We start from the raw sequence: 13,471 nt of genomic DNA, 5'->3' as shown, positions 1-13,471 counted from the left end.
AATGTCAAGTCAAGTCACATACAAGTCAAGACACCAGGTGTTTCAATGTTTTTCATTCTTGCCTTTCTTTTTAACTTTTAGTATCTCATATCTTTTCATGCTAATGCTACAATCAATGCTATAATACATGGCTTTCAAAATCTAGCCTGAAAATCCGTAAGGGGTATGAAGACAAATGCCGTGGCCCGACAACCGATAGAGAGGAGATGAGCTTGCAAGACCACTTTACCCGTCCCAAGATAACACGCAAACCATTGTGCGCCATTCATCCGTCCAGCTTTTTTAGTGATACAGCACAACATAAAGTCATATCATTCCGTCTTTTACATCATACCTCCCATGCCGCCCATTCCTCCCATGCCGCCCATGCCACCCATAGGAGGACCACCAGCTCCCTTCTCCTCAGGGGCTTCAACGATGGCAACCTCAGTGGTACCCAGAAGAGAGGCAACTCCGCTAGCATCGATCAGACCGGTGCGGACGACCTTGAAGGGGTCAAGGATACCGGCGTTGATCATGTCAACGTACTCGCCCTTGGAGCTATCGAAACCCTTGTTGAAGTCACCAGCGTGCTCGTCAGTGAGCTTGCCGACAACAACGGAGCTCTCAAGACCGGCGTTCTCGATGATGGTTCGGGCAGGGCGGGTAATGGCGTTCTTGACGATGCTGACACCGAGCTGCTGGTCGAAGTTGGCAGTAGGAACCTCGTTAAGAGCGTGGGCAGAGGCCTTGATAAGGGCAGTACCACCACCGGGCAGAATACCCTCCTCAACGGCGGCACGGGTGGCGTTCAGGGCATCGACGAATCGGTCCTTCTTCTCGCCGACCTCAACCTCGGAAGAGCCACCAACCTTGATGACGGCAACACCGCCAGAGAGCTTAGCGAGACGCTCCTGGAGCTTCTCCTTCTCATACTCAGAGGTGGTAGGGTCGGCAATGACGCCACGGATCTGCTCGCATCGCTGAGCAATAGCATCCTTGCTGCCACCGCCGTTCAGGACAATGGTGTCCTCCTTTGTGATAGTGATAGAACCGGTAGAACCGAGCATGTCAGGGGTGGCCTTGTCAAGCTTGATATCAAGCTCATCAGTGAAGACAGTGCCGTCGGTGAGGATAGCAAGATCGCCGAGGATGGACTTGCGGTTGTCACCAAAGCCAGGGGCCTTGACAGCGGCAACCTGGAGCTGGCCACGGAGCTTGTTCAGAATGCAAACAGCGAGAGCCTCACCCTCAATGTCCTCAGCAATGATGACAAGAGGTCGTCGCTGCTGGGTGGAGACCTCAAGAGCAGGGATAATGTCCTGAACAGCAGAGATCTTCTTCTCGGAAAGGAGGATGAGAGGGTTCTCAAACTCGACCTTCTGGGACTTGGTATCGGTGATAAAGTAGGGGGAGACGAAGCCACGGTCGAATCGCATACCCTCGGTGACCTCGAGCTCATCGGCAACGGTCTTGCCCTCCTTGCAGGTGATGACACCCTCCTTGCCGACCTTCTCCATGGCGTTGGCAATCATCTGGCCGATGTGGACATCACCGTTGGCGGAGATGGTGGCGACCTGAGCGATCTCAGCGCTGGTGGTAATATCACGCTTGTTCTTCTGGAGGAACTCGACAACGGCCTCAACAGCAGCCTGGATACCGCGGCGGAGGTCCATAGGGTTGCAGCCAGCGGCGACGTTCTTGACAGTCTCAGAGAAGATGGCACGGGCGAGGACGGTAGCGGTGGTGGTACCGTCACCGGCAACCTCGTTGGTCTTGGAAGCAACATCTTGGAGGAGCTTGGCACCGAGGTTCTCGAATTTGTCCTTGAGGCTGACGGCGCGGGCAACGGTCACACCGTCTGTAATAAGTTAGTTGAAAGCCTGGAAATGATCGATGGAGCTTCTACGAACCCTTGGTGATCTTGGGAGATCCAAAGCTGGACTCAATGAGGACGTTTCGGCCCTTAGGACCGAGGGTAGTAGCAACAGCCTTAGCAAGAGTATCGACACCAGCGAGGAGAGCAGCACGGCCCTCAACACCGAACTTGAGCTCCTATACAGTGCATTAGTATACAATTGGAATCTTGTGACGTCGTAGTATCATCATACCTTGTGAGCAAATCGGACCTGCTGGCTGAGGCTGCCAGCTCGGTACTTGGTAGCCGCTGAGGAGAGGACGGAAGCCCGAGCCCGGGTGCTCAATGCGCGCTGCATGATTGTGGAATTAGGAAGGGGTATATGGGGAGAATTACAAGCAAAGGAGAAAAAAGAGAAACGCTCGTGAGGAATTCGACCTGGGGATGTAGGACGGACGAGTCAGAGTCAGAGGAGGAGAGGGATAGAGTGAGGGAGACAAAAGGTTGATATGATGGCGACTGAGAAGCTCTCAAAAAAATGGAATCGTCCCCGTCGGTCGGAGTGTCGGTCTCGGCAAAACCCAGCTGCGAGGCTAGCCCTGATACGTACTAGCGCCCCCTGCCATCGATTTCTACACCTTTCCAACGACGTCTGTGAGACTCGCTGCTAAATGCCCTGGAAGGCCTGAAGATGGGGCATCCGAAGGCCTGGAATTCCTATTACCGGCGCCATAGCCGAGGACGGCATACAGAACTGGCTTTTGACGGATCACGAGCGGCTTTCGATCTCCAGACCGAGACTCTCTCTCAGCGCAAGCATGCTTGCTCCACGGTGAACGACTCCACTGCCCGATGTTGCATGACAAATGACCCATCTGGGGTTCGCTCGTTTTCCATGGGGCTCAACAGTGTAAGCTGTCTGGGTAGATCGAGTGAGGGTACTGAGACTGTGCTTTTAAGATTTATGCTATCAAGTATCCTATACTCATAAGATAGGTAGGTAGGTTACTGGCACTAAATGATACAACTTTTAATGTTTGAAACTGTGTCACATATCTAATTAAGGTATATAATGTCATGTGATTGTCTAATCAGCTTGAGTTGGCGAGGAATATCGGGTTGACTATCCCAGACAGAAACTCCAAGATGAGCAAGGCAAAAGGACAGCAACTCAATGCCTTCAGATTGAGGATATTGAAATTGACGTAAGCAATGAATAGTTGAAGCCAAGAGCAGTCATAATGTTGCCGAGTGTCACATAAGTCGTCATCACATTGGATATCCCATTCAAGTCAAAACAATCAAGTCTTCGTCAAGACTGATCAAAATGCGAAGTCAATCGAAGTTCTATTTGAGTACAGCCAACTCAATGAGCAAAGCAAGTGTCAATCAGACCTTGTAACTACATACATCAAATTGATCAAATGTATTCCATCCCAAGACGGTGAGGTCCGCTACTCCTCTGTTGCTCGTCTCTCCAATCATTCACGAAGAGATGCGCTGGCGCTTGAACTTGCGCACCATACGGTAGAGAGATGATCGCTCACTTCGTTCAGCCTTATCGGAACCAACAGCGACGGCCTTCTTTTCCTCAGCCTCTTCGACCTGGGCGCTGATGGTTTTGGCATCCGGCTGTGGGTTGGCGATAGCCATCTGCTGGATATGAAGAGCTTGCTCAATGAGCTCGCGAGCTTGTTTCTGGGAAGCTTCCTCAACGGCGCATCGGATGGTCTCGGGGAGCTGTTGCGACAAGTCGGCGAAAAGCTGATTTGCAGACGCGAGGGTCTGGACGGTAGCCTGGTTATTATAGATCTGGGGCTCGATAAGGTTACTCAAGTGAGTGACGGAAGCATTCATGGCTCTGTTTTGCTGCTCGAGAGTGTCGGTCTGCTTCTTGAAGAAACGGCTGTGTTCCCGAAGGCTAGCCTTGTGATTCAGAAACATGCTGTGCTGCTGCAGGAAGAGGTCATTCTGCTGGTCCGCATGTAGCTGGAAGAGTTTGGTTTGCTCCTCGGTCTGGCGCTGGAAGACGTCGGTTTGCTGTCGCAGGAGACTGTTCTGCTGTTGAACAAGACTGTTTTGTTGCTCGGCTTGTCGCTGGAACATGTTATTCTGCTGTCGAAGGAGGCCGCTTTGCTGTTGGACAAGCCCGTCGGTCTGTCGCTGGAACATGTCGTTCTGCTGCTGCATAAGGGCTGTCTGCTCTTGGAAGACTTCGCCTTGTTTCTTGAGATTAGAAACGTTCATGCGGAGGGGTCCAGTGGCATCGGAGATGCCCTGCTCTATAGTATGCTCGACCATAGAGCACATGTCATCGTGGGGGTCGATGAAGTCTTGTTGGGTAGGGTTGGTGACCTCACGACGCTGGATTATGGTGTTACTAGCGCTGTAGTATCGCTGCTCAGCTTCCACAGCTTGGAGGTAGTGGTCAACTCGACGAGCGACTTCTTGATCAGTCTCGCGCTTGAGAGATGCCTGGCGGACCTGGATGCCGAGTGCAACCTGCTCGCGGAAGTGGATGTATGATTGAGGAGCAGGAGCAAGTTGGTTACCACGAAGGCGCCGAAGGTAGATGAGCGAATCGTAGTCTTCGGCAACAGCGTTGGCATCGAGAGTAGACTCGTTGGTAGGAGGAAATTCTCCGTTGCGTCTGGCTTCAGCAACTTGGAGAGACATCACCTGGAGCTGACCAAAGCTGTAGACCTGGCCGTTACGCATGGTAAACGCAGCGGTAGAGTTCCAGTTCCTGTAAGGGTAGTTGGGAGTCTCGGGCCGGGAGAGGAAAGCCTCAATGGGCGACTCGGGGGGAGTGCTGTCCATGCTTGAGATGCTACGCTTGTTGGAGATGCCACGTCCAAAAGAGCTGATAGTCTCGGTAGTGGTGCCGCTCTCACTAGGAACGGTCTTGCGATTGGCAACCATCTTCTCAAGGTTGGCGACAACAGGAGACATGGGCTCGTAATCAGGCATTGCCATCTCAGCATTAAACCCAGAATCGCTGTCCTCAAAAGTGAAAGAGAGGGGAGTACGGGCTGGAGTAGGACCCAACATGATGGAAGACTTGTCGAATAGCAAGCAGCGAAGCTCAAAGGATGAAGCAGAAGTGTTGTGTGCTTTGGTATAAGCAAAGATTGAAGTGAATGTGCCTTGAGGGAATAAGCTTGAGATAGCAGAAGAAGAGCACTGTAAGGTACTTACAAAAGAGAATAAACACTCGATTTGTCTTGAGTCTTCCAAGGAGAATCAGAAAGCAACGAAGCCTGCGATGGAGTTCGCTGTTGCAAAGAGAATGAGTGTGGGAGGAAGATTGAGAACTAATACTGAGTGTGGGAGAGGGAAGAGAAGAGATACGATCCCCTTCATGAGGATAGAGGAGACCATGCATATCCCCATTCGTTAATTGACGGTACCAAATACAATAGGAAATTCTGGCAGAATTACTATTGTTCAATTGATGCTCAAGTGTGACAATAGGAGGTGCATTTATGGAGTGGGGCTTGAAGCCATCACTGGCAGTGCCTGGCAGACGGCGGGAGATGTCAAGTCTGGCTCTATTACTGGCTTTAAAAATTCAGGAGCTTAATTGAATGCAATATTCGATTGAATGTCATTCCCGGTGAGTGCACCCAATATGTCATGTCCACGGTTTGACTGGTGAGGTAGAGGTCAGATGTGGATGGGGGGGATACTCAACCAACCACTCCAGATTGTAAAAGGCATTACAATCTCAAGTCACTACTAACAGGCGAATACACGAATATATAGAATTGAGTGTGACTGTATGATTTTAAAAGCACAGATTCATTTCCTTCGTTGTTACTTGCATCTCTCGAGATTATCCTCGATCCATGATCCTGATACCCCAACTCTGCGCATACGCTGTCACATCCCAATCAGATATCTAGCTATTCATGAGATCGGCAAGATAAAACCTATGATGATCCTGCTGTCCCAAATACCCTCATAAACATGCACTGGGTCGTTGGATTTGGCCTTAAGAACCATCGGAAGCGGGCGCATCTATCGTCAAAATTAGCAAATTTCCGCGACCGAAACATCGAGGACACCTACCAGAAAGCGAGCCAGTAGAATCAGCCGAGTCTTTCTCCTCTTCCTTCTTGACCTTACTCTTGCTGGCAGGGGTCTTGGGCTTCACATCTTCCTCATCTTCAGACTCCTCCTTCTTGGCCTTACGAGGAGTAGCTCGCTTCTTGGCACTTCCGGCGCCTTCGGCCTTGGCCTTGCGCTTGGGAGTTGAGGGGGCAGAATCAGCTCCATTGCCGTTGGCGAGGGCACCAGGACGGCTGATGCCGTGGGCCTTGAGCATTCGCTCATATCGCTTCTGACTGTTGCGTCGTGAGTCAGTGTTGACGATGTGGGGAGGGGGAGGGGGAGGGGGAGGGAGGTCAACTTACGCAGCCGCCTTGGAGACGATGCTGAGCTCCTCGGCAACAGCCTGGAAGTCAGGCTTTTTTTGTTAGCAGCGTAACATGAGACAAAAGAGAGATCTGAACTTACTCGACCGTTGCTGGTGTGTCCGATACAGGACACAAGGAACTTGACCTGATCCGCAGGTTCTTGCTTGGACATGATGGCGGTTGTTTGGGCTATGAGAATGAGCGATGAGACCCGATACAAAGCCAGGTTAAAGAGTCAAGACGAAGTGTAGGCGACGAGTTTGTAAACTTACAGTGTTTGAGACTAATGTGGTCGTCTGGTGTTGTGGTGTGAGTGAGTGCGACGATCAGGCACAAAACTGAGATGATGGGAGGTTGAAAGAAATTATTCGGGAGAGACAAGACAAGAAGAGTATGTGTTTGTCTGGAGTGAAAAGAGCAGGGAGAAAAGCAGAGAGGGACTAGAGGGCAGATGTGGCAGCAGGCAACGCGTATTTTGGCCAAACATCAACATCGGACGAAGCGGCACCAACCAAACAGCACGAGAAATACTCTTTGTGCATTAGCCAGGTTAACAAGCCCTGTGGCACAGACAATCCATACTGAGACTTCAGTTATGAACAACTAGGCTCATCTGCTGTCGAGTTGTTCCCGCTTGACAGTGTCGCCAGCTGCCAGCTTGATTCCCTGGCATAAACACCGTACAGGATTCAATGCTACGCCCGGGCATTGCTACGGGCTATATCTGACATAACGAGTACTTATACCGAAGCTTCTTTAGCGAACATGGTATATGAATATAGAAACGATAACTAGAAAAATTCCAAAAAAGAGCAATATTCAGGGGTAGGTCAACCCGGCAACTCATAGAGACCAAACTCAGGCCAGCAATAATTTTGCGCACAAGATATGGATGAAAATCTACCAGAATTCTGGCTCGTGATTCCATGCCAATTATGGTCTGTGAAGATTCCATCCCAGCTTTTGATGTTGCAGTGCCACTCCACCTCTCGTCCACTCTCCCGCCCAAAGAGTGGATGAGATTTTGCTCTACAGATTTTCTCTACAGATTATGATCAAAACCCGAAGTCACATTTTAGCGCGATATTAATTAGATGTGTCTCAAAGTCTCAACTTCATTTCAGCGGTGCCTCCAGATAGTGACTAGCCAGATCCTTTCAGTATTACCCCTAGACTTAATATGAGGTTCTCGAGAATCTTCCAAGCATAGTCGACAATACGATGTCCTCGCTCCCATCATTTCATCCATTAGTTGGTGTCATCATCCTCGGCCTCAGCCTTGATCTCCTTCTTCTCCTCCGACTGAGCTTCCTCCTTAACCTCCTCGTCATCCTCATCGACCTTCTTTGCGGACTTCTTGGAGGGGCTGCGAGTAGTGGTGGTCTTTCTGGGTTTTCTCACAGCAGCAGGAGATTTTCTGGGGCTGGAGGTCGAAGTAGAGGGCTTGCGGGGGCTGGGGCCCGATCCAGCACCATCGCTACGCCAGCCATGACGGACGGACATCTGACGGAAGCGTTCTTTGGCGCACTTGGCGTCCTTGAGACTGACGGTGTTCGCAACAGCATCCCAGTCAGCATCGGGCTTTTGCGTCATGTTGTCGAAAATCGCCTTGATGAATCGGAGTTCACCATCAGTGAGGCCGATGGGGGAACCATCTTGGTCGGCACTCTTCTTGGGAGGCATGTTGATTGATCTGCGGTGAGGTTAGAGATGACCATGAAGATATCATATTACAAGAGTGACACACTGGTGGTGATTGGTGTTTGGTGTTTGGAAGATGTTATTTGTGAAAATTCTCAAGCTTGTCAAGCAATGAAAGTTGCTTGCTGCGTGTTGGCAGAGGAGTGTGGTGGAGGAGGAAAGGTTGGGACGGAGGAGGGTGGGACCGTGGATTTAAATATTGAGAGACTGCGGTGGAAATCCCAGGGCTTATGCAAGCCTATATGCACAGTAGTTAGTACAATAGGGTGAATTTTGGCGAGTTGGGTAGGTGAAGTGAATGAGACAATAGCTTGGTGCCAGGGCATATGCAGCGAGAACAGGCAGTGAGAAAGGCCGAAGTCCAAATGTCACACTGCGCACAAAAGAGAGCTGATAAGTCTGGAGCCTGTTGAGTGTATCTATGCATTGCAGCTCGCAGATTCATCCTTAACACGGCATGATATCTTCATTCGAGCTCGGGACTTCAAGCCTGACACTCGTCAACTGCCAGTCGGGTTGCGAGGACAAGATCACTACAACTTATTTAGGCGAGTCACCAATGCTTGCAACCAATTTTAGAGGTGCTAGAATCACGAATTCATTCTGCTGTCGTTATACTTGGCTCTGCGGTATGATGTTTGCCGTAGCTAAGCCCTCATATCATATTCCACTCCGAATGCCCCAACTCTGACTATAAGCAATCATAACAGATCTTAGCCTCGATCTGAAAAGCCCGAAACATTATCTCAGTCGGGGAGTTACTGTTGAAAAAACGGGAAGTTGGCGGGATCGATGTCGTCGTCCCCAAGGTCTTCTTTCTCCGGAGTCTTTTCCATCTCTCGGTCCTCAGCCTTGATGCCTGCCTTAACCAGCTCGTCTTCATCCTCATCGTGCAGGAGGACGGCCTCAGCCTCTTTCTTGACCTTTGATCTGCCCTTGCCGCTACGGGGAGTCTTGGTGACTCGAGCGCCAGCGGTCTTCTTGGGAGTCACAGGGCCGCGGCTGGGAGCAGTAGTCTCAGTAGAGATGCCGAGCTTACGCTTAACTTGACCGAAGCGAACCTGTGATTTTTGAGTCAGTATACGAATTCAGATGATAGAGTTGATCATGATATGATATGCGGTGGCATGGGCAAAAGAGGAGGATGGCAACTCACCTTGGCGACATCGGCATTCTTGAAACCAGCCTCAGAGGCGACAGCGTTCCAGTCAACATCAGCCTTGTTTCGAGTGTGCTTGACAATGCTGAAGAAAAGCATGGCTTCGGCGGCAGTGGGCTCTTTCTTATTGTGGTCGGCCATGGTAGCGTCGTGCTGTGAATAGCATCAGTCTGAATACTATTGACACTTGAGAAAAGCGGCAGTAATTCCTTACCGTTGTTTTGAAAGTGAAAGTGGGTGTATTTGGGTTGTTAGATGTTGTAAAATGTAGAGCAAGGCTCGTGTGGAGGAGATGAATGTGCGCGGAAGAGTGACGAGAATTTATGCCTAGATCTTGGGACAGAAGAAACCAGAAATTTAGAGAAGTTTAGGAGCTTTAGTAAAGATACGATCAGTATTCTGCTATAAGGGATAAGTTTAGAGAGCTAGTGGGTACACTAAATAACTGCAGCGCATTGTAAGTGTAAGAACTTGCTCCTGAGACTGAAGCCTATGGTTCTCTTTTTACTGTAGTTATGCCGTTAGTGACGTTTGTAAGTGTTTGGCACTGCTTCTAAGGAGCTATGCCACTGCCAAGTATAAGTCAGATTAACAAGCTTCTGCCAAATCAAAACGCCAATACCACTGTACTCATATGGAGTCAATACGGTCAATACAATATGAGTATGAGTACAAGCTGTGTAGAAATCGATAAATGATTCTCTCAATTAGACTGTGAGTAAAAACGCTATTGTACAACTTCCAGAGCAATATATAAGTTTCAGTAAAGCAGGCTTCCAGTAACCGGCATTCTTTTCATCCTTAAATTGATGTTGGTCCTCGTAGACTTATGATAATCGTCTTTGTTGGATCAAATTGGAAATTGTGTAAAGCAGAACCCTGACAGAGGGACATAGGAAAAGCAACCATATCGAAGAAGCAATTGTCGTTCATTCATAAAGCAAACGCAGTCTAGCAAATCACCATTTTGTACACAAGCAACCCTCTATCCGTAGGGTTTCCATGCCTTCCGTGTGGGTATTAAAAAGAAGTGTCGTTGAAATGGTCAGGCCATTCAGAGCTGCAATCCGGCATGGGAGGAGCGCCATTGAGATCAAGGGCAGCTGGGCTCTGTGCATCGCCAAGAGCCGAGTTGTAAGATGTCTCATTACAGGCGGCGTCAAACGTATGAAAATGGGACTGCCCCATAGTCATGAAGTCATGGATCGCAGGTTGGGCCATGAAGTCAGGGGGGCAATCCATCGAAGGACCAAATCCATTTCGCTGTCTGGTGTCTTCGAGTGAAGCGGGATTTATGGAGAGCCCTTGCTGCATATCATCACTGCAAGGTGTGAGAAATCGAGAACTACAACCAAAGTCGTCCAAGTTGTCGTTGAGGAAAGGGGAGGAAGTAGAGGCGGGAGAGAACTGTGCCATGTACGCATGTTGGTTCTGTTCTTGCTTGATGATAGGACTCTGGCGAACCTGAGCATACGACGAGATGCTCGAACCTGACTCGGAGTTCCCGATGCTGTTCTTCTTGGGCTGTTGCGTCTTCCTTGCCTTCGTCACCCGAGACTTGTCTGTAGGGTCGGCAGGACGAGTTCTCTTCTGTGGTTGAGTGCCAAGGACTGTTGATTTGAAACGGGCAAAGCGCATCCTTGCAGCATGTCCATTTGTGATGGGTTCGATGAGAACAGGGTCTGAGGCGACTTGATTCCAGTCGATCTAAGGTTACCGCCGTTAGGAGGAGACGCAGGGCAACGTTTAAGATAGAATAAACTCACGTCTTTAAGGTTCTTCTGGTTCAAAATAGCCAGAAGAAACCGGGCCATGGCGTTCTCGCTGTTGGGAGCCATCGTGGATAGACTTGATTGGTGTCAAGGGGAGAGGAGGAGAGGAAGTGGCGTGTGGCGGTGGGGATAAGGCTGTCGAAGGAGGCAGAAGCAGAATGAGGAGAAGTGGAAGGAAGGATATATAGATTAGAACATGAAGTGGAAACTTTAGGCAGCTTTGGCTGATGGATGCCTTAGGTGAGCGTGAATTAGCTTTTCGGGATGAGTATGTTGACCGAAAACGAGGCTCAACGTTTTCAGATCAAGACTTGATTCGATGGAGTCACTGTTATCGTGAAACCTAATGCCGTGAATTCGATAAGAAGGGATCGGCGAGGCTGAGGCACACTCAAATACAGATCGAGTGGACGAAAAGAGTTATTGATGAGTGGATGATAAACGATGTGGCAGACGGTGAGGGTTTTCTGGCCAACGAGACGGACGAGGCGGGAAGAGAACAGGCGGAGATAGTGGTTTCGGCGGGAAACCCGTCGTTGAAGAGGAGGGTCAGCTGGGAGAAAAGTCTTTTATGGATGCATATGTAGCGTTTGGGATTGCCTTTTGAGTGCCAGGTTTTGGAGTTGATGAAGAATGTGAATGACACGATGCAAAGGTGATGTGGCACAAGGGCGCAAAGAGGCAGAAAGACGCAAGCAGAGGAAGAAAGAGATGGTAAGAAGGAAAACAGGAAGGGATCCGTATTATATGTAGGTACCTAGGTAGGTAAGGTAGTGTCATCTTATAAGTCTGCTAAGATCCGATCCAACCTAAATGTGATGCCACACACACCAACTTACATCCATCCATATACATACACCTACACACCTCCTGTCCTGTCCCGTCTCTGTGCTGTGGGGGACTAGAACCAGGCAGATACAGGGGGGCCCGAGCATCCCTCCCCGTACATTACAGGCACAGCATGGGCAAGGATCGTGCAATGTGCCGTAATGCGCTGCGCAAGCCATTGAGAGAGAATGTCTGAGAATGCTACGATCCATGATGCGGACGATGCTCCATAGTTGCCTGTTCCTCCTGTCGGATCCAGGCGATCCCTCCCGTTGATGGAAATTGGGGCGCGACGAGGGGCTGCGGTCTGCGCGAACACCGCGTAAAGTGGTTGCTGACCCCCCGCTATGCCCACTAAATTTGAGTCTAAGACCGCCGGCCCCAGCGCACCTTGGCCCCTGTCTCCAGGGCAGGGTGTGCTGCAGCCACTACAGTTCAGCGGTGCCGCAGGTTCCCATGAGAGAATTGCTTCCAGATGAGATCTCAAAAGGAGAAGCAAGGTGGCGATTGATCAATTGAGACAACGATATGCTCACTCTTAACTTGAGTTCATTTGAGACTGGAATGTTTAGGTTTAAGTGGTTTTGCTCAAAACCGGTCTAGCTGATCTTCCCCTCTTTCTTCACTCTTTTAATTCTCGTAAGTTCAAGGTTAGTAGTCAGCCAACGGCAATTGACAAAAGACAAGTTTTCTAAATAGACAAGCTAAAGCATACCCGAGCAGGGATTGCAAGCCTAGGAATGGGTGAAACCACAAAGTGTGACTCATTGCGCGGGTCACCGACGAATGGTTAAGAGCACGTTGGGCATACAACATGCAACAACGCAGGGGGAAACCGACAGAGGACCGGGTTGGGCGACTTGGCGATCCATGGCGATAGATATCCTGTTGAGATGGCCTCGCGGTAGACAGGCAAGAACCTATTCAATTGGTTAGAGCGATGAATTGAGCTTGAGCTCAAGCTTATGGTGGTGTGCAGCAAGCTCAAACTGGATGCATGTTTAATCAGACTGACTACCTTACTTGTGATGAGACAAGAGACATCGTAGAGAGCAAGGATCGGGGTCTCGAGGCTCAAGAATGAAAGAAATTGCAGCATGCAGCCGATCCGCCGAGGTTTGCTTTGCCTGTTTGCCTCTTGACGCTCAGCTGAGGGGTGTAGCCTAGAAAAAAGTTGATGGTCGCAATCCGTCACGACGACGATGAAAAGCAGCAATTCAACAACCGCGAGAGCTTTGAAAGTCTAGAAAATTCTCAAGTATATAAAATGTAGCTAAAACATTTATTTTTAAAAGTTATGAGGGCTTTCATGGTCATGTATAGCCTTCAAATCAATATCTGGTCGTTATGGAGGGCATGAGATGAAGTGGGTGGGAGACGCGACGGGCGCGAAGTTGGTGGGACCTTGCTCAGACTCATTGGGACAGGAAATGGGAACGAAAGCACGTGAGAGGACCTCGTAACTGTCTCCACCTCGAGTCATCTTTTCTTGTCCCCCTGAAATCCCTTGCTTCACTTTGTGGCGCAGATTGGCGGGTCCCCTCTGGCCTCTGCCACTCCGTCCGTTACCAGATGATCTAACGTTGAGTTTGACTAATCCTTTTTTGGTCACCGTTTGTTTACGTTGGTTCATAGTATGATTTGCTGGTCTTTCTTATCAGGTTGGTTTGTTGAATCATTGGGACCTTTGCTTTGCCATCACCAACTACTAAGTTACAGAACAACCCATGATATATGGATATACATGTTTTTGTCC

At 49.6% G+C, this 13,471-nt stretch overlaps 6 protein-coding genes across 6 annotated transcripts; all 6 read right to left on the bottom strand.

Annotated features, from left to right (window-relative positions):
* Positions 1-323: 323 nt before the first annotated feature.
* On the bottom strand, positions 324-2,195 carry FSUBG_5427 (heat-shock hsp60; the record flags this gene model as incomplete). The annotated part of the gene is made up of 3 exons (XM_036683522.1): positions 324-1,840; positions 1,893-2,034; positions 2,091-2,195. The coding sequence occupies 3 exons, from the start codon at positions 2,193-2,195 to the stop codon at positions 324-326; spliced, it is 1,764 nt and encodes a 587-aa protein (XP_036539138.1).
* Positions 2,196-3,322: 1,127 nt separating this feature from the next.
* On the bottom strand, positions 3,323-4,888 carry FSUBG_5426 (uncharacterized protein; the record flags this gene model as incomplete). The annotated part of the gene is made up of 1 exon (XM_036683521.1): positions 3,323-4,888. One exon carries the CDS (start codon positions 4,886-4,888, stop codon positions 3,323-3,325), a length of 1,566 nt encoding a protein of 521 aa, XP_036539137.1.
* A 943-nt stretch (positions 4,889-5,831) lies between these two features.
* Positions 5,832-6,427, bottom strand: FSUBG_5425 (uncharacterized protein; the record flags this gene model as incomplete). The annotated part of the gene is made up of 4 exons (XM_036683520.1): positions 5,832-5,857; positions 5,909-6,183; positions 6,253-6,305; positions 6,356-6,427. The coding sequence occupies 4 exons, from the start codon at positions 6,425-6,427 to the stop codon at positions 5,832-5,834; spliced, it is 426 nt and encodes a 141-aa protein (XP_036539136.1).
* Positions 6,428-7,503: 1,076 nt separating this feature from the next.
* Positions 7,504-7,938, bottom strand: FSUBG_5424 (uncharacterized protein; the record flags this gene model as incomplete). The annotated part of the gene is made up of 1 exon (XM_036683519.1): positions 7,504-7,938. The coding sequence occupies one exon, from the start codon at positions 7,936-7,938 to the stop codon at positions 7,504-7,506; it is 435 nt and encodes a 144-aa protein (XP_036539135.1).
* Positions 7,939-8,714: 776 nt separating this feature from the next.
* On the bottom strand, positions 8,715-9,256 carry FSUBG_5423 (uncharacterized protein; the record flags this gene model as incomplete). Its single annotated transcript, XM_036683518.1, has 2 exons — positions 8,715-9,017; positions 9,113-9,256. 2 exons carry the CDS (start codon positions 9,254-9,256, stop codon positions 8,715-8,717), a joined length of 447 nt encoding a protein of 148 aa, XP_036539134.1.
* An 879-nt stretch (positions 9,257-10,135) lies between these two features.
* Positions 10,136-10,953, bottom strand: FSUBG_5422 (uncharacterized protein; the record flags this gene model as incomplete). The annotated part of the gene is made up of 2 exons (XM_036683517.1): positions 10,136-10,822; positions 10,882-10,953. 2 exons carry the CDS (start codon positions 10,951-10,953, stop codon positions 10,136-10,138), a joined length of 759 nt encoding a protein of 252 aa, XP_036539133.1.
* Between the last annotated feature and the right edge of the window lie 2,518 nt (positions 10,954-13,471).

The sequence above is a fragment of the Fusarium subglutinans genome (genome assembly GCF_013396075.1).
Source record: "Fusarium subglutinans strain NRRL 66333 chromosome Unknown NRRL66333_c0000052, whole genome shotgun sequence".
NCBI lineage: Eukaryota > Fungi > Ascomycota > Sordariomycetes > Hypocreales > Nectriaceae > Fusarium > Fusarium subglutinans.
This window is presented reverse-complemented; position numbering and strand designations above follow the sequence as displayed.